Source organism: Leguminivora glycinivorella, chromosome 20 (assembly GCF_023078275.1).
Source record: "Leguminivora glycinivorella isolate SPB_JAAS2020 chromosome 20, LegGlyc_1.1, whole genome shotgun sequence".
NCBI lineage: Eukaryota > Metazoa > Arthropoda > Insecta > Lepidoptera > Tortricidae > Leguminivora > Leguminivora glycinivorella.
Genome location: NC_062990.1, coordinates 8,417,166 through 8,442,813, shown reverse-complemented (window position 1 = coordinate 8,442,813; position 25,648 = coordinate 8,417,166). Strand labels below are relative to the sequence as shown.

At 36.9% G+C, this 25,648-nt stretch overlaps 1 protein-coding gene across 1 annotated transcript in view; it reads left to right on the top strand.

Annotated features, from left to right (window-relative positions):
• Positions 1–25,648, top strand: part of LOC125237061 (homeobox protein OTX1 B) — an 82,283-nt gene that overhangs the window by 26,734 nt on the left and 29,901 nt on the right. The window contains exon 2 of the mRNA XM_048144004.1: positions 5,300–5,610. Coding sequence (XP_047999961.1) covers positions 5,379–5,610 — 232 coding nt within the window. The 5' untranslated portion in view covers positions 5,300–5,378. The remainder of the gene's footprint in view (positions 1–5,299; positions 5,611–25,648) is intronic.

The following is a 25,648-nucleotide window of genomic DNA, read 5'->3' as shown; positions in this document are numbered from 1 at the left end:
TGGTGTTGTAAGTTTGACGTGTCTGTCTGTCTGTTTGTCTGTCTGTCTGTGTGTGTGTCTGTCTGTGGCATCGTAGCTCCCGAACGGATGAACCGATTTAAATTTAGTTTTGTTTGTCTGAAAGCTGAGTTAGTCGCGAGTGTTCTTGCCACCTTTCATGAAAATCGGTAAACTATGTCGCAGTCGGGGGTTTTTTCAAAATTTTAATTTTGTTTACGTACCTAGTCTTCTCCAAGACCATTGAAAATGAAGTTGACTTCGAAACTTAAAAAAAGTAGTAAACGAGGTTTAATTATTCGCGATTGTCATAAATAGAACTTGAACACCCTGAAAATTAAATCAGTGTTTCCAATATTAGTATCAGTTTTAGAACTTATTTTAACTATGTCACCTGTCTGTTAATAAGTTGCAGACAATTTCACAATGTCATTTCTAGTTACAAGTTCTAGACAAGCATAGTAGACCCAGAGCCCAGGCCCGCCAGACCTTCCTCAAATTCTCAAGGATGAAACTTTGGGACAATGTAGAGTTCATATCGGCGGTTAATGTGTGCATATTTTCTAGTTCGGCCCATCGGCCAATTTTTTGCTATCAAGTGATGAAGGTGAAAAAAAAAGTGCTTACTTTCCTTAAATTTATAGACCCGGAATATTTCAATTCTACTAATGCTCATATCGAAACTTTAAGTCGGTCTGGCGGATGGTTGGGTCCATCCGATTGGTCTGGCTGCTTACAAATGGTCTAGTTACAGGTCCCTGCGTATCGTATACCAAAATCAGGCTTGAGAAAATGAGGTAAGTTAGAGTCGTTTTTTGCCAACTTTGTCGCGTCTGGTAAAAGTTTTATTTATAATAAAATACACATGTACTTACGCAGTGTAAATAAAATTCATAGCTTAAAATTAATCTTGCACCACAAATAAACTTTCATTTTTTTATTTCCTTAGAAGTAAAATTTTTGAAAGTCGCTTATTACGTCAAGTATACAATATACACGTAGCTTTATGTAAAAAAATCAAGTTTTTAGCTTTTATAGACCCGGAATATTTTCAATTCTACTAATGCTCATATCGAAACTTTAAGTCGGTCTGGCATTGATGATAACCAATTTCTAACAACGTGCTCTAACACATATATAAAAATCAGCCTTGAGAATTTAAGGAAAGTAAGCACTTTTTTTTTTCACCTTCATCACTTGATAGCAAAAAATTGGCCGATCGGCCGAACTAGAAAATATGCACACATTAAACGCCGATGTGAACTCTACATTGTCCCAAAGTTTCATCCTTGAGAATTTGAGGAAGGTCTGGCGGGCCTGGGCTCTTGATCTATAGCGAGGCTGTTCTAAATGTTGGTTTGTAATTGATCTGTCACAAATGTGACATAATACCTAACAAGAAATTGAAGGTTTAATAAAACGGAATAAACATTACAAAAATATAAAAGTACACTATTTTAGAGTAAGGCGCCCACTCGTAAGAAAAAATATCTATGAAAATAAGTTTAAGATCTTTACCTACTGCCAGCATCTAAGTGTAAATATTTTTTTGTTGTTTATTTCAAGATTTAGTTTTATTTATTTTAGATTTAGATCTTAATCATTATGCTGAATTGAAGGTACCTGCAGGATACTAAACTACTCCGCCCACTACGTAAAACATAATATTATTTGACATTACTTTGTTATTAGTATGCACTTTTCGTATATTATTTCTATGGCATGTCGATTGCAACCTAATTATTGCTATTTTTATATCACCAAATATAGTTCAGTTAGTCCAAATGTAGCTTACCCACAATATTGTAACAATTTCATGTCTCAAAATGCACCCCCATAAAAGACCTTGCGCAGAGCTACCAACTGCGCAAACAAGACATCAGCGAAGGGCGCGAAATGTTTGTTTTTAAACAATATGGCGAATGTTTGCCCGCGATATTTATGACGCGTTGCGTTTTTGACAAATAGATTTTCGCCATTGACACCTTTTGTGTGGGGGAGAATTGATAGTGTTTTTTCTTTGATAATTGTCAGCGTTCGTTTGTTTTGTTAATAAAGTAAAAATAAAATGGGATCGTAGCGTAGTTTTCAAGTTAGCAATTTATTTTAGTAACAATTCCAAAACTGCTAAACCTATATGGACTATGGTATGGACTATCCCTTAAAGTCTGTGGTAAATTATGTGCCACAGAAATTTGCATATAAAGACATTAAAGTCCATTAATTAGAAATGGCTTCGTCGTTTGAATACTTTACCTATACTTGCTGAAGTCAAAGGTATCAAACGACCCATCACATGAATATCAAATGTCATAAAATGGCAGTATAGGCAGGTTTAACGATTTAAGCTTCAGCCAATTTGCGTATTAACGCTTTGATAGAAACATCGTATGGTATAGATAGAAGATTAAGGTTGCCTATCCTCCTTATTAATAATTGGTTATTAAATTTCATAGCCTTGAATATTATACAGAATGTTAATTGTAAGTCATCTGCAATAATTTACAGGGTGAATAATGAATATATGTCATACTAAGCAATTTTTAGTATGGGATAGCAACTCCGAAATACTTAGCGACCCAAATACAGGCTATTTCACCCATTACGGAGGTCTTGTCTTGACTTTTCTATGTACCTAACCTAGTCAAATTTAGCAGAATATATATACAATCAAAAAGAATATAAATGAGAATAATCTAAATATATATAAAAGAAGAAACTGACTGACTGACTGACATATCACCGCACAGCCGAAGCAGCTGGTCCTAGAGATTTCAAATTTGGCGCGTAGGTTCCTTATAAGGTGAAGAGGAGCACTAAGAAAGGATTTTTCAAAATTCACCTCCTAAGGGGGTGAAGTGGGGGTCCAAAGCTTGTATGGGAGAACAAGATTAGATTGGTACGCGGACGAAGCCGCGGGAAAAGCTAGTTCGTGAATATTTGTTAATTTGTAGAAATGTATCCTGTGGTGTCCCGACTTCCAGAAAATCTGGAATATAGATGTTTTCCATGTCTTTACCTGTAATAACAGGTATACCATCACCTAGCCCTAACACAAGCATTATTGAAGTTTAGGGTTGGGTCGATTTTTGTAAGATTTTCCGATAATATTTATCCGGTAATATTTATTTATTCTAAGCAGTATAATTTATCTTGTAATTAGGATATGACTCATAAGGACTCTAAAAATTACATACAATCTTCTACCCCAGACCAACCAGAAAAAACGTGTATTTACGAATCCTCCGTACCTGTACACCAAACCACTTTCCTCAGAAGTGACTCAGCCTAAAAAAGAAAGTCCACTGACGTGAAAACACTTCAAACTCACCGCCATTCGGGTTTAGCGCTAACAAATGAACGCCTTGGGATCCGCCAAATTTCACCAGAGCAGAAATCCTTCCAACACATCCAAGGGATCCCAACTTAAAAGCTATAAGTTTTAGGAACATATTTGTGTGTTCGGGAATCCTTTGTCTGGGTTTAGGATAATCTTTTGTTGATAATTCAAGGTGGCTTGGTGACAATGTGGTTTCTGAGAACATTTCGGCGACAGTGACGCGGTTGGTGCAAAAAGGAAGCAGAAGGACTAATGAATTGCCATGTTGTGATGTTTTCAAGATGATTGAAATCTACCTTGATTATACAGTATGTAAACTAACGAAAACCATTTACTGTAACCCGTAAATGTCCAGGTGATACTGAGAAACTTTTACTATGGGACCAACACCCAAAACGCGAAATAAAAATTTACTCTCCCATAGGAAATACTTACTATAAAATAAAACTACCTATGAAACTGTCAGAAGATATTTTCGTGATTTCGGGGTTGATCCCATAGTAAAAGTTTCTCAGTATCACGGACATTTACGGGTTACAGTAAATGGTTTTCGTTAGTTTACATACTGTATTACAAGTTTTATAATTTATATAGAAACACACTCATTAAGGAAAGCATTTATGTGAAATCGCTTGAAAGTAGCCAGTGTTTGGAATTTGTCTATTTCTAGAAAGTTACGCAGTCATACCAACTTGAAAGTATAGTGTTTCTTGTAACTGCTAAAGCTTGGCAGGCATTCGATTGCAAAATTAGCATAATTAATTGAAGTATTTCGAGGTATAAAGTTTGGTAACGTTTACCTAGGCATACATCATTTTATAATGTAGGTAGAGTCCAAGTTGGTTGATACTTGACAGTCTTGCAACTTAAGTGCAGGAGCAAGTGTTATTTTAAACGTCAAACTTCTATGAAATAATGACGTTCAGTTGTGTAAAAGTTCTCGTACCTATCTGCAATCAAAATGACTGTCAACTTTATTTTGGTGAGATTCCTAATCGCAACTTCCATAAGGCCCACTTGCACCAATCGCTTAACTCATAGTGGGCTGTCAACTGTCAAATTCCATATAAATTCGTTGGTGCAAGTGCCCCTAAGTAATTTATTTTCTTTAAAGCACACTCTCCCTCTTTCTAAGTTACTTTAGCTAAGCACTAAGGAATTCTGAACATACAGAAGGGACCATTAGAATCATCATGAATAGACCTCGATTAGTGCGAGTATCATGCCCACCTTTCATCGCTTACATCTCGTATGTCAGCACACTTTTTCTAACAATACAACCCCTCACTACCCAAGACCAGGTAACTACAAAAAAGACGTGACAGAATGTCGGCAAACATGTACCTACTCCGAAAAAAAAACTACAGAATTGCAATATTTGAATTTGGAACGGCAAAATCGTGACGAATGGGGCGTTTTTCAATCTTTAACGTCCCACGTGTTTGACTTTTAGACCTTTGTGTTGCAATGCAGAAAAAATTACCTGCAATTGTGGAGTTATGGAAAAAATGCAATTGAAATTGATGTGTTCGATCGAACGTGTAATTTCAATGTAGCGTGTATGAGCCGTGAAAAATTGCTCTTCATTGGAATATAATTACGTTGCCTTGTTAGAAATTAAATATTTGCTTTTGATATCGTTAAGGTTACTTTTAGATGAATAGCTACTTGTACGTAACTGATTAGGTAAGTAGACTGGTACGAATGCAGTCACTGTAAGATAGTTCAGGAAATCAATTTGTGTCAGACGGAAACTACACAGAATTCTAAGAACTGATGTTTCCGCGCCTATTTTGTCTGTGAAAAACATTCCTAATTGCCACCTTTTCATTTGTTTCAATTTTGAACCCAAACTTTAGTAGGTACTTTTATGTTAATGACTATTGCAACAATACCTTAATGAGAGATTTTGTAGAAAAAGAGTTTACTTTTAGTCTTATGAATCCACTTTTCTTTTTCCAGATAAACAATAATGGCAAACCGCCAATAACCGGCCCAAAATGCCACAAACGCGCGCGAGTCGGTGACTACCAAACAACAGATGGCGCTGCTCACCAACTCGACGCAGCCTAGCGCCTCGGCGTCGCAAGCGCACCCGGCCACGCCGCTCCACCACTACTTCCACTACCTGAAGCAGCCGTCGCCGCTGTCGCAGAATCCGTACGCTCACCACACGAGCGCTCACCACATGGGGATGGGACCTGGGCCCCTGGGCGGGCTCGGCCCGTTCGGCTTGACTCATCACGGGCTGGAGGCTGTTGGGTTTCCGCAAGGTGAGTGATTCATTTGTTTGTCAGTGGCATCTCATAATAGCCAGGACGAGTTGTCTATGCCGCAGCGACATAATCTCACCACAATCATGTCACTCTCTAGCATAACTTGCCTTGTCGCGCGCGAGTCCATACGTGAAGTCGCGCTTGATGTATGGACTCGCGCGCGACAAGGCAAGTTGTGCTAAAGGATGACATGATTGTGGTGAAATTATGTCGCTGCGGCATAGGCAATTCGTCCTTATGTCATAAAATATATAATAATTTAGAAATAAGACGTGTGATTTATGTCGCGGCGAGATACTGTCACGCCAATTATTTCCAAGCCCTTCTGGTTGACACCATAATTATGTTTTCAAAGCATAGAAGATAGCTCCTTGGGTATATATCTTCCACCGCCAATTTCAAAATGATAGTCGGATCGATTAATTTCTAATAATCAAAGAACGTGATATTTAAAGCAACGTTGAGTATCAGTAGGAGATCAAACACTTACAAATAGTGCGATAGGGACGGCCTGCTATTTTATCGTCTATCGCGCGACCATGCTTCCCGTGCAACTAACTTTAACTATGTCTCTATTCTACTAGTACATACATATAAGTATGTATATTGTGAATTGTGACAGTGTAACATTAGGTAGGTACAGAATTATCAGGAAACCTACGACCAAACCTCACCTAATGTAACTTAGGTAGCTACATAATTAAGAATAGGATGTCACGTTTAGTTTACCTCGCCTGAGTCGCCTGGCATCAATACACATCAGGATACTTATCGGTACATCTTCATTATACTCCTAAGCACTAATAATGTACTTAAATCGTACATTACATACGAACCTAATTCACAAAAACCACAAGCAACTTGAAAGCGTTTCTATGTTACCAACTTACAGAAAACCACGTTTACAATCCTCCATTTTACAGCCATTTATATGGCAACCTTCCGTCACTATTTATATGGCAACACCTTCCGTTTTAAGGAGCCTTGTAAGTTGTAAATCAAACGTGCTTAGTAGAAATGCTAGGACTTATGAGTGGTACAATAAGATTAGCATTACTTTATTAGTTGGTTGCGTGATTTGATATTTGAGTGATTTCTTGGCTTAAGATTATTTTTGGGTTAACATGTTGATAAGTTTTCATAGTGGACAGTAATTAGAGCTAAGATGGACCGCCATCTAGTATTTGTGAACATACCTGTCACGTTTTAACAAGTATATCAGTGCGTAAATGACACATGACATGACAAGTGACGAAACGTGACCGTAGTGCTTCAGATGGCCAAAAACTCATATGGAATAGAATGCTGATACAATATAGTAGGTATAGTTCAAATGTAAGCAGTATTTATTTAATCGTATGGCAATAAATATTCAAATACAGAGAATTCATAAATCTAACTCCAGAGAATTAATCCACTTTATAGCTTCGTCTTTAAGTTCTATCAGGTCTTCCGGGGGGCCTCCAGTGTATCGAGTAGATGGGCACTCTAGGAGAATGTGTTGTATACTTTGTTCCTCGGCACCACAGTGACAGGCAGGAGAGTCCACCCAGCCACAACGATATCTATATAAGGCGCAGCGACCGTGGCCAGTTCGTATTCTATTCAAATTACACCATGTGCGCCTCGGTAGTTCCATCCCTTCCATTTTATTCTGTGGAGAAATTTCCGAACCAAACTTTCCATCCATCTCAGTAGACCATTGTTGCGTCCACACCCGCATAGCGTTGTAGTCTTCTTGAGTGAGAGATGACGCGATACTATAGGAAGGATTTCTCGACTTCAGGCGAGTTTTTAATGTAAGCAGTACCTAAGCGCTTACTGAACAGAACCATCATATTAATAAAGGTGTTTTTGGTAAAATAAAATATTATATTTATAAATTCGACAGTGTATACATAGTTATGTCAAATATAACGAACTTTGATTCAAATACATATTTCAAGTCTGCCAATTACTAGTTACACGAACCTTAGAAAGATCACAATAAATTATTTCCTTTGTAGTATGATGTCAACAGTGAAAAATGTTATGTATTGTAAATTCACTAGTATTATACATACATACATACAATCACACCTGTATTCCATAAAGGGGTAGGCAGAGCACATGAAACTACTCGTGTTTCAGTGTAACTCTTGGCAAATAAGGGGTTGAAAGAAAATGAAATTGTGCCAGCCTTTCAGTATTATCCATTACTTAATAAACTCTAACCTAAATCGTTAGCCATCTTAGAAACCTCATAAACTAAAAACGCGTACGGGCACATTAGCATTCTCTATGGCAACACCAACATGACAAGCGAAAACAACCGGGAGAGCATTGCATAATTTACGTTTCAAGAAGACATCCTTCGGAATAATCAAAACAGCCCCGCGTAAGCCGCTTATCCCCCCTCCCGAGTGTTGCCAGTCTCCCCGCTCCCCGAAACGCGGGGTAACGGAGTTGCTTGCCCTTAATTAGTTGTTTGTTATTTTTGATATTGTTTTAGTTTGCGTGGGTGTACTATATTTGTATTTTTACGTAATATTGCGATGTTATTTAACTTGTGATTAATTATTCGCGTAAAAGTGATTAGTGAAGGATCAAAGATTATTGGTATTATTCCTTTATTTATTTTACCTCTACTATTAATATTATGTACTAACAAAAGAAGGGTAATTTTTTGGAATTAGGTATTAGATCTACTCTACACGAGTTGTTAAAATTGTAAGACATTTTTTAAGCTTTCGTGATTTCTTGAAGGTCAAACTTAGTCACACTTTTTTTACTATTTTAAAGTTTTAAATAACCTATTGCGGTAACGTTTAAATAAAGTTTGTCTACATTATTAGGATACTTAGTTTTAGTCAAATGAATTAGGTGCTAAATTGTGGCTAAACAATCTAACCACCCTTTTTCAATTAGGTACACATAGATGTGAAAATGTTATTATACTTATTATTGAATGCAGTCTTTTTTTGTAAAATTATAAAATCATTATTTTTAACCATTAGTCATAGCGTAGTCTATGATTTCCACATTTCCCATCTAATCTATATCAAATAATTTCATGCTGATAAATTTGCATGTCATCTAAAAAAAGCGGCATATTTAATAAATGTGTACACGCGCGAAGGTTTTTCGTTCCATAAACAATTATTTCGCTCATTTTTCTTGTACACTTTTTTGACAGACTACTTATAGTGTGCCAGTAGTTATGTACTGCATATAGTTCTTGGTCCATCCCTCTATTCTCTATGCACAAATAATCGACCGCCAGACCCGGTTCCGCGAAGGGCGGTATAGTATGAATTTTTTGAAACGAACGTTTCTAAACAAAGGTATTGTTCCTTTTGTGTTGAGCGGGAGCTTCTGTATTTGCACGCGCTAAGACAACAAGAAGCAACTGTATCTTGATAATTGTAAGGTTCAAATCTGTACAGCAGCAAATTTGAGATAGATTATTTTGGAAATGTGAAGCGATAGACCACACCGCTATAGGTGCGAAAATACAGCGCTTCTAATACTTTGATACTTGATGGTGTAAGTATAGTACATATAGTTATAATAATCATCGGTAATATGTCAGTCTGTATAATAAAAATAACACGTTTAAACAGCGAAACTGCCAGATTAAAAGGTTGATAAGCACCTACTGGCACCTTAAGGTGTCATCGCAAAGTGACAATAAACACTGATAAGGTTTTTCAATCTGACCGCCATTGTTATGTTTTGTTATAAATACGGTTTACGGTTTGTTTAGTTATTTATGTTATTTTATTTATCAAGACTTGTACCTAATATTTATGTAATTACTATTTATATATTGCTATATACAATTGTTGATTGTTAACAAAATCATTAATAAAAAATAACAGTGATAATATACGTGTTTCATTACTTACAGCACCACCACCAAGTATCAAAGTATTAGAAACGCTGTATTTTCGCACCTATAGCGGTGTGGTCTATCGCTTCACATTTCCAAAATAATCTATCTCAAATTTGCTGCTGTACAGATTTGAACCTTACAATTATCAGGATACAGTTGCTTCTTGTTGTCTTAGCGCGTGCAAATACAGAAGCTCCCGCTCAACACAAAAGGAACAATACCTTTGTTTAGAAACGTTCGTTTCAAAAAATTCATACTATAATCCGTTAGGCTCCCCGTATTGAAACGCTTTTAACATTCAAAGCGTTCCCTTTCGTTGGCTTAACAGGTGCAGTGACGACATTATTTGGTTACCATCCTTTTTATCTGTACCTTATTTGTTAGGCCTTCTAAATAATCGAGCAGATCAATTGGTTGCAAGGAAATCTAGTCTGATCGTAAGTTGGCCATGATTACGGTGGGCTTGTACAGTGTGCGATTTGTTTCGCGTCGCAAAAATGCCATTCGGCTAACTGGTCCAGCACGGGTAGCACGGTCGCGCGATAGACGATAAAATATCAGGCCGTCCCTATCGCACTATTAGTAAGTGCGATAGAGACGGCCAGATGTTTTATCATTTATCGCGCGACCATAATTGCCTGCCAGGTCAAACTAAACGTCATTCATCATCATCCTCCTCCTTGCGTTATCCCGGCATTTGCCACGGCTCATGGGAGCCTGGGGTCTGCTTGGCTCAAACTAAACGTTATTATTTCATAGAAATCTTACGTTGAAAATAACATTTGCCACGACGGGGCTGACAACATCGCTGCCAACTTGGCCGACTCTAACCTCTTGCACTAGTAGTATGTGCACTACTGCTTAATCTACTTTGGCTTCAATTTTATTTCTAAAAATTGGTGTACGTGTGTGAAACAAACATGTCATAAGTTATTAATTATAGGCCATGGTTCACAATGGGTAAATGTTTCAGTGCCTTATTGATTAAATTTCGAATATTTGCTTTCCAAACATTAAATACACAATAGATAATCATTTCTAATAATATTATCGTTGAATCAATAGAAACAGTTCATTTGGTTTAAAAATCTGTACTGGCAACATTTCTAGATATTTTTTGAATTACGTATATAACCGTAACCGTTAAAAAAAGTTAACTGAATCGCATGTTTTTAATGCCACAAGGATTGAAACATCAAACAAGTTGTTTATAGTAAGGTATATTGCTAGTATTGTATTATAAAAAAGAATACCGTAGTTATGGTTATTAAATAAATAATGGAGCACAAGTTATGATTATTACTGGTTACAGCTTCTGACCTGCCAGACTGACATAATTATCTTCGTTTTCACCAGTTTTGCAAAATTAGACCCTTCGCAATACGTTACCAAGAATTTATGGTACATGTTTTATTATCTATAGGCACTGTCAGAATCCATAAAAAGTGGGACTTAATCCTAAAAAGGGTTGCTTTATGGAAAACTCTGTGATATTTTTAAATCGACGGGTGCGTTTTTTACGTTAAGTACAATAGTCATTCATTTTTTGACATCTTTTTGTTCGAAATCTTGTTTTTTGAAAGATAGACATTTGTTTCTCAAGAGAAACAATGTTGCCAAGGTACTTAACTAAAACTCCCTATTACTAAGGAAGACGTTTAATTTTCCTCAAAAGTCTAAATTTCAGAGTCCGCTGTAAATCACCGAACTAAATTAACGGCTCGCCATTTTTTCCATTTAAAAACTGAATACACATTTTAATACGGGAATAAAATTAATCCGCGGACTTTTTTTAATCCGTATACCCGTCCTTTTTGCCCCCATTATTTCCCATTGTCGTCTCTTTCGCGCCACGTTCGCAGCTGGGCGTTCTTTTTTCGAAATTTATTTTTTCCTCATTGTATTGGCATCCCTTAGAATTTTATACGGCCAGTTGCTTTTTTAATCTCTTGGGCGGAATGAAATTAATTGATTATACTATAATATACATTTTATAGCGTCGGGGGTGCTTTTTAACTAATTTAAATCAATTTGATATAAAATAGAATGTATTATTTGTTTACTTTTACACAATGCCATAAATAAAAAGTGGCCGCCACTAGTTTTTATTGTGAATTTATGGCGGTTCCGGTCGGATACTTTTTTTTTCAGTAAAAGAATAGAATAGAATAGAATATTTTTTTATTCGTAAGCACTTAACAACGACGAAATATAAACGAAATATAAACATAGACGAAATATATTTACAAATTATCATTTTTATTTCCCTATCCTGTTGATTGCTTGTGTCATGTAATTTCGAGGTTACGTAGAAATTGAGTACCTATACCTATAGATATGACTATGATTGAAGAGTAAAAAGGCTTGACATTCGGAAACAAAATAAATGAAATTTGAGGCAATACTGCTTTTTTGTATCTCTTTCTCTTTAATGTCTCTATAGCTAATCCTAGAATTACCCATATTATTTTTGAATTTTTAAGGCTAAACTTTTGTACATCGAGGTAAATTTTAAGTTTATATGTTGGTATCGGGAAGATTAATAAATGATAACTGATTTTCAAGCAGTGGCTAGAAAACTGTCGAAATGTACCGTTAATTGTCAAAATTCCTCGATAGCCAAGCCCTCCCTAATCGGTTTAGCTAGTATGGCTTCTCTTCGCTTCGCTTCGTTGTTATGTTGTAGGTAGCATACTGCCCTAATTTCGGCCTTGTTCTCACTTGGCCGATAAGGGCTTTTGACACGTGACAACCTGGCGAAAAAAAGTAGAAAATAGGCTAGTTTCCTATACTTAAAATAAAATATTTTATGCAGTTCACGAAATAAAGCACCACAAAATTAGAAGAAATACATGGACAGTAGTTATGTTTAAACATAATTTCTATTTAATAAGTCAAAGAGTAATATAAGTTTCTAATGGGTCGGCAACGCGCACGTGACACCCCTTGAGTTGCGGGCGTCCATAGGTTACGGTGACCGCTTTCCATCAGGCGGGCCGTATACCTGTTTGCCACCGACGTGGTATTAAAAAAATATATATATATAAAGTAAATGAATTGACCGTGACGTCACTCCTCAGTATCTCATAGTAATTTCATATTAGCAAATCGTTTTGACAGTTCTTAAAAAGAAGCTGATTAGACTAGTAGGAAACTAGCCTATACTCGTAATAGGGGGCGCCACCGTCTATGTAAACCGTTTTGCATATGACAACTCTTGAGTCACTTTTGTATAAAACAGCAAGTGTTGCTATGATAAATAAAAAAAAATAGTTCCATTTCTACTCTTTTTGCTAAGCTGTACGTGGACTTCGAGTAAAAACATATGTAACTCCGTACATTACCTATAGACGGATAAAGTCTGAGAAAAAAAACGTACCGGGCTTTGAGCCCTAGAGAAAAAGATACGGTGCCCTAGATGGCGTTACACCTTTGGGTGCCTTTTGGGGAACGCTCGACTATTTGGCGCTAATATTAATATTTGACATTTTAACACATATCATATCAAGCTAACAATATGGGCCAAATTGTCAAAACTGAGGTTCAAAAGTATTAAGCTTGTGTCGAGAGATAGCAGTCTATGCACTGTGATTACACATTTTAGTTTGACAGTAACTCTCTATAATACTCGATCCTCTTTTCGACTTCGACAAATGATCATACACCATACGGATTTTTCTATGTAGCTATTAAGCTATTATAGATTGTCAGCCAAAACCACATGACATGATGCGAAATGAAGAAGCGGCAGGAAGATTTTTAGTACACAAAATATTTTTTTCCCCTCACTAGCTCAAAAACAAGTGTTTTGTCCTTTAATACAAGCGGGTAAAAACACATTTTATCCACTAGTGGGTAAAGTAATTTGACCTTGAATAAAGTCAAATTACCTGCTTTAAAATTGATAAAAGTAGGTGAATCTAAAGATGATACCACCTGTGGAACTACTGGGAGCAGTGATAAACGCATTTTTTGCGTTGTAGTTTCCTCGCTATAGTGAGGGGAAAAGTTTTGTGTTACACTCGGGTGCAAATGTATTTTTCCCCTCACTAGCTCGGAAACACGTGTTTTGTGCTTCAATACCAGCGGGTAAAAACGCATTTTATCCACTAGTGGGTAAAGTAATTTGACCTTGAATAAAGTCAAATTAACTGCTTTAAAATTGATAAAAGTAGGTGAATCTAGTAATAAAGATGATTTACTACCTGTGGAACTACTGGAAGTTGTGATAAATGATGTTTTTTGCGTTTTAGTTTCCTCGCCATAGTGAGGGGAAAAGTTTTGTGTTACACTCGGGTGCAAATGTATTTTACTTCTCGTGTGTTAAAAAACTCGCAAGTTCAGGATTCTATTCTCGAACCACTCGCTTCCCTCGTGGTTCAACTATAGAATCCTTTCACTTGCTCGTTTTTCAATTCCACACTCGGCGTTAAAATACAACTTTGCCCCCTTGTATAACAAATAACTATTACTTCTCGTGTACATGTTAAAAAACTCGCTAGTTCAGGATTCTATTCTCGAACCACTCGCAGAATAGAATCCTGAACTTGCGAGTTATTGTGACTTTATTCAAGGTCAAACTACTTTAGCCACTAGTGGATAAAATGCGTTTTTACCCGCTGGTATTAAAGGACAAAACATGTGTTTCCGAGCTAGTGAGGGGAAAATAACTAATCCCAACTTGCTTGCTTTTAGACTGTACTTTTAGACTTAGAATAAATTTAAGAGTGGAAAATTACTGCATTGCGTGAAACTTGAACTCAGGACCTCTGGATCATACTCCAGCGGCATCGATTGCAGACATTTTTGCTTGTCAAAAAGTTAAATTTAGTTTGCTTTTGGTCAGGAATATTTACATATTTTAAAACGCCAATAAACCGGTTCAAAGTTGTCTTTTTTTTAATACTACGTCGGTGGCAAACAAGCGTATGGTCCGTCTGATGGAAAGCGGTCACCGTAACCTATGGACGCCTGCAACTCAAAGGGTGTGACATGCGCGTTGCCACCCCATTAGAAACTTGTACACTCAATTTTGCTGTGTTAAGTATAAATATACACAGCAAAAAATAGAAAATTTAGCAAGATGTTGAGCAATACTTACTTGTTGAAATGTGTCTGTAACTAAATAGCCTGATAACAAAGTAGGTTTTACGAGTATTATGTGGAGTGATCCTATTCTTTAAAGCTTTTGAAAAAGCTTCAAAATAGTATCTGAATCAGATCAATCTGTGTCACAGTTCGTATTTAACCTTCAACTCTTCAAGAAAATAGTGCACTTCCTAAAAGGCCATACAGCAACGCATTGTCTGATGTTGCCGATGTCTAGGGCCGGTAATTGCTTTGTCGCCTAGGTATATTTTATAAAACATATAGTGGTTTAAATCAACCGAAACATCATCACCGTCATCCTCCTTGCGTTATCCCGGCATTTGCCACGGCTCATGGAAGCCTGGGATCCGCTGTGACAACTAATCCCAAGAGCATACTTAGGCACTAGTTTTACGAAAGCGACTGCCATCTGACCTTCCAACCCAAGAGGTAACAAGGCCTTATTGGAATTAGTCCGGTTTCCTCACGATGTTTTCCTTCACCGAAAAGCGGCTGGAAAATATCAAATGACATTTTGCACATAAGTTCCGAAAAACTCATTGGTTTGAGCCGGGGTTGAAAGTCGCACGCTCTTACAGATACAAATCATCCAACCAAAACAACCAAACCATTAAATCAACCATAATATTAAAAGATTATTCCGTACTACATTTAAGCCTCCGCCACACATAAAGCGTTTTGATAGCGTAGCGTTAGCGGAGCGTCAACGGATGCGCCGAGCGCACTGAGCGCAACGCCAGCGTTCGTCCGGCGCACCGCTATCGTTGCGCTCCGCTACCGCTCCGCTGCCGCTCCGCCTACGCTATCAAAACGCGCATGTGTTGCCGAGCTTTTAGTTACGGTAAGTGACCTCTACACGTGCAAGTGTGAACTGTCCACTCGTCCCCGTAGCCGCACACAAACGGTAACGCACACCGTCGCCGGATTACCCTTGGTGGGATTCCGATCGATACGGACCTACCGGGTTTCTTTGCGAGATACCTGTCTTTTAAACCATGTTCACTTTTGTAGCTTGAATAACTGGTATGTTTACGTTTTACATCGTTTCTAGATTTACAAATTTGTGTTGATAATTACCTGTATTTGTTTCAATTCTATTTTTAGTTACCTATAGGTGTTTGTATAGTGTGAAAGAGGATATACCAGCAACAAAGTTATTAAGTCTTTACATACTAATTATTATATATTTCAGTAGCTTAAATATTATTTTACACTCTATTAAACGATTTATATACTACGAAGTTGTATGCGTTTGCGTCCAGTCAATATGCATCAAGTCCAAATTTAAGAAAAAAAACCGGCCAGGAGCGTGTCGGGCCACGCTCAGTGTAGGGTTCCGTAGTTTTCCGTATTTTTCTCAAAAACTACTGAACCTATCAAGTTCAAAACAATTTTCCTAGATAGTCTGATAAAGTTATACTTTTGTGATTGTTTTCATATTTTTTTCATATTTCGGGGGCACTCACTTTTTTTTCATTTAGGAGCGATTATTTCCGAAAATATGAATATTATCAAAAAACGATCTGAGAAAACCCTTATTCATTTTTAAATACCTATCTAACAATATATCACACGTTGGGGTTGAAATGAAAAGAAATATCAGCACTAGGGTGTGCAAACCGGTTAACCGGTTAACCGAAAAACCGGTTAACCGAGACTTTTTGGCCTCTGTTAAAAACCGGTTTTTATAGTCTCTAACCGGTTAATAACCGAAACTGTATTTATTTCTCAAAATTTGGAAAATTAAGCATAAAAAGGTTCCAAAATACGTAATTATTTAATGTTTTGTAATAATAAAGATTTATACGCAGGGCAGCTTGTGGCGAACAGCGACCCCACGTACCTGAGTGCTCCTGGAGAGTTCTGTTACCCGTAAGGCGGGTGGGTGGGACAGTACTCTCTACCTCTGGCTTGCCTTGGCTGGCCGTCCAGAGTGGAGTCGTTAGGGCTACATGCCCCAGGGGTGGAAGTGAAAATTTGCATAAGACGTGAGTTGGTACAGTGGCTTAACAGCCACTGGGCAGAAAGCGGTGTACACCTCTCGACACCCTTGAGTTCTCACACCGGTGTTGCCCTTGAGCCATCTTGGATGTCGCTTTTTGTGGGGGCCCATCTTGTGGGGACGAGTCACCGTCTGCCGGAAATAAAATTGGATACCGTTTTATTAGGCAAGCGTCCGGTTTTTTATCCATAGCCCAGAATTTAGTCCATCACTTTCATCAAAATAGACCAGTTCATTTTAGATTCCATTAACTCTCAAATAGTCCTTACACCCTGGCGGGTGTTGCCGCTGCGTGTGTCCCATGATACGGGCAAGGGCAACATCTGCTCGGTGTACCCCTTACATTTCATTAAAGTGTCGAAAGGGCCTCTACGTGTTGGCTTCGGCCCCGCGCACGCCTCCCAAAGGTCCGGAATACCATTGTTCCGTGATGGGAAAGACATACAAAAGATTTATTGATTACTTTTCATTGACAAAATTTTTTTTTTTTTTTTTTTTTTTTTTTATTATAAATGGGCTTACTCTTGACCACAGACTAGCCAAAGGCAAAGACGTGGCCTACGATGGAGTGAGCTCGCCCAGAAGATGCCTGCTCACTCTTGATTTGAAGGTTGCCGGGTTATATGAGCTCGGAAATATAGCCGCCGGCAAGGAATTCCACTCCTTGGCAGTGCGCATAAGAAAAGAAGAAGCAAAGCGCTTCGTGCGGATTCGTGGAATATCCACCAAGTAAGGATGGAGACCGGCCGTGCGTCTAAGAGTCCGATGGTAGAATGGGGACGGTGGAATAAGTTCGTGTAGCTCTTGAGCACACTCCCCGAAGTGCAACCTGTAAAACACCGACAGACTAGCGACTTTCCGCCGATGGGCCAAAGACTGTAGCTTGGCCGTTAGCTTCTCTCTAATGTTATTATCTGTAATGATTTTATTTTAAAAATTAGTCCCGAGTCTACTACCGAGTATACATTTTATACAATACAGTAGAGTCCGGTTAGTATATTACGACTCCGCATAGACCTAACGTCCAACCTCTTACAACGACATAAGTACAGGTATTTATTTGGTTTTCGTATGTGATAGTATGAAAGTACATCCGTTTATTACGACTCCGATTTTAACGACCAGCCGCTTTTTACGACACATTTTACACAGAATCCATCCATCAAGTCCGGTTGCAATGACGAGCGACAACGTTTTTAGTTTTACTAGTAAATTGAGGAAACAAAGCTACTTCCACCCAAGCACGGCCCTACAACAAGTAGCAAGATTACATTGTGGCCATGTAAATTTTGGAGTATTGCTTTTAAAATTTTAACAATTTGTTCGCCTCGGGTCTAATCTTATAAGAGTTATAAGCTAAATAGAACACAATTTGTATTTTTCGATTGCGTATAAACTAGCTTTACTTACAAATGATGAGCAAGCACGCATACTTAAAATGACTTTTTCAGTACAGATGGTGTTTTTTTACGCACTAGTACGAGAAGTGGGTCATTATACGTCAGGCCGAAACTTCGGAGGACCATCTGCACTGAAAAACGTCGTACGATACACGTGCGAAAAGGAAGTTCGAAACGAGTGGCGATAAATTAAAACACGACCGAAGGGAGTGTTTTAAATCGACACGAGTTTTTTTTTACGCACTTGTATCGTAATGTACTATTTCACAATAAAATAAGGTATTTAATGCTATGATAATAATACCCTGTAAATAAACCTATTGATTGAAATGTTTTAGTAATAGAGATGTAGATATTACTTTTAATTAAAAGAAATGAAATTCGTTTTGTACGACATCCGGTTAGTACGACGTAATATCAGCGGTCCCTTGAGCGTCTTTGTAACCGGAGTCTACCGTATATTTCAAACTATATTTTTTCAATTGTTTCTGTTAACATGTTTCTGCTGTTGGTTTTCCAATAAATAAATAAATAAAAGAAAGGTAAAATGGAGATCTTGGTTTTCTTACATCAATTGCTTGTATTACTAGGGGCTCTGGGAGCTGTAGACCTTCGCGACATGCCTAGAAAACGCAAAACTGACGAATCACATTCAAACCACACAAGCCTTTTTTAGCAATTTCCGCATTTTACAAAATTTCCAAAAACTGGATAAATATACGATATCATAAACGTCAGAATTTTTAAAGATAATGGTAATTATTGCGTAGTAAGGCCATTTACTAAAAATCCTCAAAACCGGTTAATAACCGGTTAACCGGTTTTGAAAGAAAAGTCTCGGTTATTAACCGGTTTATTAAGTTAACCGGTTTTTGCATACCCTAATCAGCACCCACTTTACATGTAGGGGGGGGGGGGGGGTACCCTAATAAAACATTTTTTTCAATTTTTTATTTTTGCACTTTGTTGGCGTGATTGATATACATATTGGTACCAAATTTCAGCCTTCTAGTGCTAACGGTTACTGAGATTATCCGCGGACGGACGGACGGACGGACGGACAGACAGACATGGCGAAACAATAAGGGTTCCTAGTTGACTACGGAACCCTAAAAAGGTCCATTGGCCAAAAGAAGACGGCAATCGTTGTCAAAACGAACCGCTATGCTATATTTACTTACTTTTGAGTATTCGTTCTTTGCAAGCAATTTTCTTTATGACCTAGCCTTTCCATAAAGTAGCCTACTTCCAATTACTTTAGCTACCTACATTTTCTGATCCCGCTCTCCGTTTTACTTACAGAACTTAGTAGGTACGATTTAGATCTTAATTATTTTTGTCGGTGAACGCTGTTAGATATTGAACATCATTTTTACATTTACATTCATGTTTTTGATGGGATATTCATTAGGTACTTACAAATAAACCACGGTGAGATAACATTTCGTAATTTTTTATTAGGTATTACAAATTAAATCGCTATTTTATTCTACTCTTTGAACTTGTAGTTTGTTTACCAAATAAGATTATCGACCATGGACTGACCATGTATTTAACCAACTATATCTGATCCCTCACACTAAATGATTCCTATGGGCCTTAAGGTCAAGCTATTTTAAATACAAATCAAATCAAAGAACACACAATCTAACCAATATTCGAACTTAAACTTACTTTAATAAAGTTGAAAAAATGACTAGTAAGAGTGTCTTCCGTACAGTAGTTCAAACGTTCGACTACCTTGACTTGTTAAAGAAAACAAAGTTACCTTAACTGTGCCATCGAACTTTAGGATTGACAAATGAATATTATATTATAATAATTGAAAGTAAGTGTCATGCGTGAAATCGCGGCGCGGGCTCGCTCGGACCACATTTTATGCTTGAGACAGTTCAGAGTTGATATTACCGCTAAAACTTATTGTTATTCGGTCTTGTAGGCCAATTTGTACATTCATCTGATGTTTGAATCATGGTTAAGTAGTTATGGTGCGTCTCATTTGACAGTTGGTAGGATAGCTAAATGCCGCTGTTCAAGTTGAGAAAGCTATCATTTTTGCCAGACTTTACTGTGTAGCATGAGGTATATCATAGAAACAATTATTCTTGCCACGTGCTTGCCACTTGTGACTAACTACTAGGTACTAATAATCATCTGTCATACTAATTATACCTAACAGCTATACTGTATTGACGAGTACCTGACTATCTGTATGTTACCAATAAAGTTTATCTTATATTATAGAAACTGTAGCATTTTTAGCGAATAGGTATGTCTACAAAACGCCAATCTATATTTATTATCCAAACGAGATTTGCGGGCACTCTGATTATATACATCATATATTTGAGAAAAAGTACAGTAAGTTGCGAAATTCCGTATTCGCTGTAGGCACTCCGGGTGGTCAGTGCACCCGTCTACTAATCGGGATATTAATACATTTTTTTCCAGGTCATAAAAATTGTCACACCAAAATAAGCCAGTGGCATCGCAACCACTCCGAACCGTATAAAAATATTAAATTTATCATTTACGAATACCGCTACCGGCGGCACCTTTGACGGCCATCTTGGACGCCATATTTGTTTTGTTTTTTTTAAACTTTAATGCAACGGCCCTGTCACCGTCAGCCGTTATCTCCGAACGTCAGTTTTATGAGATATTTGTTGGAAAAAGTTTTCGCTACCGACTTGATAAACATTAATGTGGTCAGTTAAAAAGCCACGTTTTAGTAGCTTAAAAGGATTCTTTTGGGTGAATAAAAAATGTGGTAAGTATTCTAAACTAGAATTTCGTGACATTAGTCATACTTTTTTTGTTCACTATTTCCGACCGACAAGCTTTATTATAACATCCCACAAAGTATGATATGTAGGTACCTCATTTAAAAAAAATTGGTATCACATAAATACTACGTATTTTTTGTGCTATATCGGACACACTCCAATGTGTACATATTACTTAACAGCTTTACTGATTCTGACTGTACAGACAAACAATGTAAAAATTATATTTTTGTATAAACGTCAAAATTTTACGAACAAATGTCAATCTTATAATGTCAGTGTCAAAAGTGACGTTTTTTGTTTTAACTGCATGATGAACACAGTTGAAGATATGAAGAAGTTTTGATGTACATATATTAAAATTATAATCAAGCCTTCTACTTAATACTCTTATTCCTAAACACGTTACCACCATTCCCCACCGCACAAGCTACAGTTACATCCAGACAGACAGACAGACATCGAGAACATGAGCGATTACCGTCCGCCTCGGATTAATGCCTCCTGTTCCAATTAACTTATCTTCCCTTATCTTTTATTCCGTATATTAATTACAATAGTCGATGCAAATATTAATGTCGTTGGTGAAATGAATCGATCAGTTGTTGGTCGGTACTTTAGTAATACGCTGCAATCAAACAAAAATAAAATGGAAATTAATTTATCGTTGAAAAGACGTATGAGTAGAGTCAGACTAAAATAACTCTGCGGCAACTTACAGAGTATGGAAATCACACCATGAACGTCAAGTTTCTACGTACTTAATAACGATATGTACATACTAGATTTCTGCAGACTAAGAATCAGAATCAGAAATGTTTTTATTGCAAGATTATGGTATTTACATTTTAAGCTTAGTTAAATAGACTTTACGGGTTGTAACATGTAGAATGTGAAATGTTGAGAATCGTGTTCTGATTAGGAATAAGTAGAGTAACTTTTTAAGCGTAAAATTGTAATTTTCTATGGGACAGATCGCGTAACTCTGTCAAAATACAAAGCCTCTCTACGATACAAAGTGTCTCGCAACTCGCGACTATAAAAAATGCCCATAAACTACATCTTGTATAAGTACTTATTGGTTTGAATTTAGTTTACTGAATTAGACATCAACGGGCTACCTAAATAAAGGCCTATACTAAATAAAGAGCTACCTAAATTATGCTATAAAACCAAAATCAATTAAACTTAACCATACCCTTACTATCAAAAACTTTATGCAACATTTGCACCACATTTACCTTTTACCTATTGATTAACATGAAAAACACAATTTGAAAACCCTATTTTCACTAACAAGATAAACATAAATAATCAACGTTTTTGTTTCCACCCAAAACACTTCATGTAACAGTAAGACACCGTGGGAACCCTCCCACTGTGCAGGCCCCTTGTCCCCAGCCCGCCTAGCCAGGGTGACAACCGTTAACGCTATGTGGCGATATAGAAACATTAGAAACGCAGTCTGTCGCGCCACTAGGGGACCGATTTTTGAATTTCGAACGCACCAATTCGCCATTCGAAAGTCTTTTAAAACGACGAAATGCTATTTTCGAAAGAGGACGGGACGGCTAGTAATTTTAAATCTAGTGGTAATGGCCACTCGTTTTCGATTCTGTTAATAGAATTAATGAACGAAATTCACGAATAAAATGGTCGACATTCAAAAATCGGCTCCTAGAAGAGCGATAGGGAGAGCTAGCGAAGCGTAAGCGATTGCGACGTTGTTACCCTGCCGAAAGCCAATCGTCGAGTCAGACGCCGATAGAAATGCATCAATATGCAAGAGCGATAGAGACAGATGTTATCGTCAGCGTTTGTGTATTTGGTTACGTGCCCTGTTACCATTGCCCCTGTCGCCATTCGAAGTGACAATGTTTTGTCAGCGCAATTTTCACTTGATTCGTTTTTCGTGTAGCGCTCCGAGTTTGTTTTCAATTGATTAACGATTGTGCATTTTGATTAGAATACACACAGAGGGTGGCATGTGGGTTAGAGGCGTGTAAGTTTGATTTGGAATGTAAAGCTTGACAGAAATGTCAAAATATTAGATAAGTAAGTAGGTACTTATCTATTATCTATATCTGTCAGTATTGAAACATTCCTTTTAGGTACCTAAATTTGAACTGAATTGTAATAAATATAAATATACATAAGTAGTCGAACCGTGGTTTAGCACGACTATAGGTACAGTCAACCAATTGGAACCCTAGGCCACTGTAGAACTATGTCATAGTGACGTTATAAATCAGATTGTAAGAAATCTCTTACTGCTTGTCATTTTGACATGGTTGTAGAGTGGCCTAGGGTTCCAATTGGTTGATTGTACATATGTACAGTGAGCTGCAAAAGCACATGGCGAATTTGTTAATCAATTAATTCCTAAATTCTCCATACAATTTCGCACTTTCCACTTATATTTGTCTACAAATGAACCAAGTCATAGCTGATTGATATATATAATAGTAAGCTATACAGTAGTATAGCTTACTATATATATATATTACGCAGGGCAGTTACCATTTATTAAAATTATTAATCTATCCTGAAAGAAAACTAATTTTATTCAAAAACTACACTGCTAAGTTACGATCTCGTAACCAGATATTTTTTGTCATACATAATTTATACAAAGTCAATTTATTTACTGACTTTATTTATAGTTGCATTCATTGACACTCACACGCAACATGCGCTTATGCGCATGTCAAATTACATTACAAGTCAATCACCTGTCAAGAAGTGAGTGAAAGCAAACTTTGCAAGATTTCACCGTAGAAGAGTGGCACTATGGAAATTCACACACTGCTCGAACTTTTTTTAAGTCTAATTGGATATCGCCAAAAAAAAAATTGTCACTAACCCTGAAAATAACTGTAGATACCTACTTACTTACGGGTATGGCGTTAATCAACTTGAAAAAATCTCTTTACAAAACAAAGTTATGTTTAGACACGGAAGTATAACTAAAGCATGGAAGCCATGCTAAAATAAGAGCATGGTGACATGAATCTTACTCACAACACACTATTACGTTTTGTTTATGAGCGAATGCGACAAAAATCCGGAACTTCTTTCGTTTTCCCGAAGGTGGTCACTAAACGATTGCCAAGTGGTTGCCTTTTGGTTGCCTTTCAGTAGTTACAATACGGCCAAAATAAATATGTGTTTATCTTTCACAGTCGGTGTCCACCTTTGACAACTGTACATAGTCGTATTATATTAAGTCAAATATCTCGGCGGTCATCTGGCCGTTTTTTAATTATATTGTGTTTATTCCTAATAGATAGTTGATTAACCTGCTATGTTACTATTTGTGATGTGTTCAAGTTCCTTATGTGACTGGCCTGTGTGATTAAGGACTGTAATTCATGTACATGGTGAAAAGAAAACTGCCAAGAACATGTAACCTTTCATTAGTGAATTTCGTTCAATTATTGATAATATTATTTGTAGGATCTAAACGAAACATAAAAAACGATATTAATAGTTTATATATAACTAATGCCGTATTAAATTCTGCATAGTTTTATTCATGTTTTTTCGATATTTCTTCAAACTGATTTTAGGTTATGTTTATATGATAGTGATGTGTAAATTGTGTAATTTTTATCGACGTCAGGGATAATAACCCTATCGACATTCATTCAATAAAAAGGACATAAATGTTTATTGGTAGGCACCACGGACCTGGTAATGTAACAGGTCTAGCGAACTCAACCATTAATATTTTTTAGTTTTTCCAGATATTCTCATAGATGATTAAAAGAAACTAAAAATAGTTGAAACTATTGAAATAATAAATTATGTCACCTACACTGCCGTTTATTTTATTTTCCATTTGGTAGAGAAGATATTATTGAGGTAAGTAGATTCCGAGTGGTGGACTTCACATGAGATAGATGCTAAATAAAAGCATTTTACTTAGGTCTTTGCGTAAAGAGAAGAGAAGAATGTATTGATTTCTCATATACTCGTATTTTTTACACATACTATTTAGGCCGATATTGCACTATCATAGAAATCACATGATCACAGACAACATGCCATCTTTTTTCTTCGCGTTAAAGAGGAAGGGAGACATACACATCTATGATGAAATATATATGATAATGTGATATAATGAGCGGTTATGTAGGTATTGAGTACATAAACAAACTATTTATTTGCAATCCGTAGGTATGGTTAGATTGGTTAGCCAAGAATACAGTATGAATATGTGACTTTCATGGGCAAAAAGCCATAATAATCCTAATGAAATATTTATAATAGATATTGTATGTTTTCGTTACTTTTATATGTATCAAGTTTATATTATTTTTAAGGTGAGAACAGGAGTAAGCGTGTATTTTATCGATAATAGAATCGACAAAGTAACATCCCTAGCAAAACAAGAACCTACTGACCACCTACCAAAAAGAGAAATAACTAGCATATATCCATCCCTTTTCAATACATTATCTAATTCATAAAGAAGTCAAGGATGAGTATATGCATTTCACAAATTTTGTTATTAGGGAGGCTTGTGTTTAGAACTGTGTGTCAAACACTCGGTTCTTTAATTTCTTTTTTTTTGCTAATAATGATGTAAGTATAAGACTTTTTTGATATACCTACATGTTCAAAACATCGTGAAAGGGGAACAAAAAGTAGGTTTTACTAATGGTAGTTTACTTCTAAATTAAATGACTATTAAACACAAAATGTACACATGCTTCATCTTCATTGTCCAACTTCATATACAAATTGCAACTCCAAATAAATTCTCACCTCTCAAGCGGGGTCTGTTTATTCTAAGCACCATTGTTTGCCCCATTAGCCCCCGAATGCGATGTTTGTGCGGCACACGCAGGGTTAATGGTAA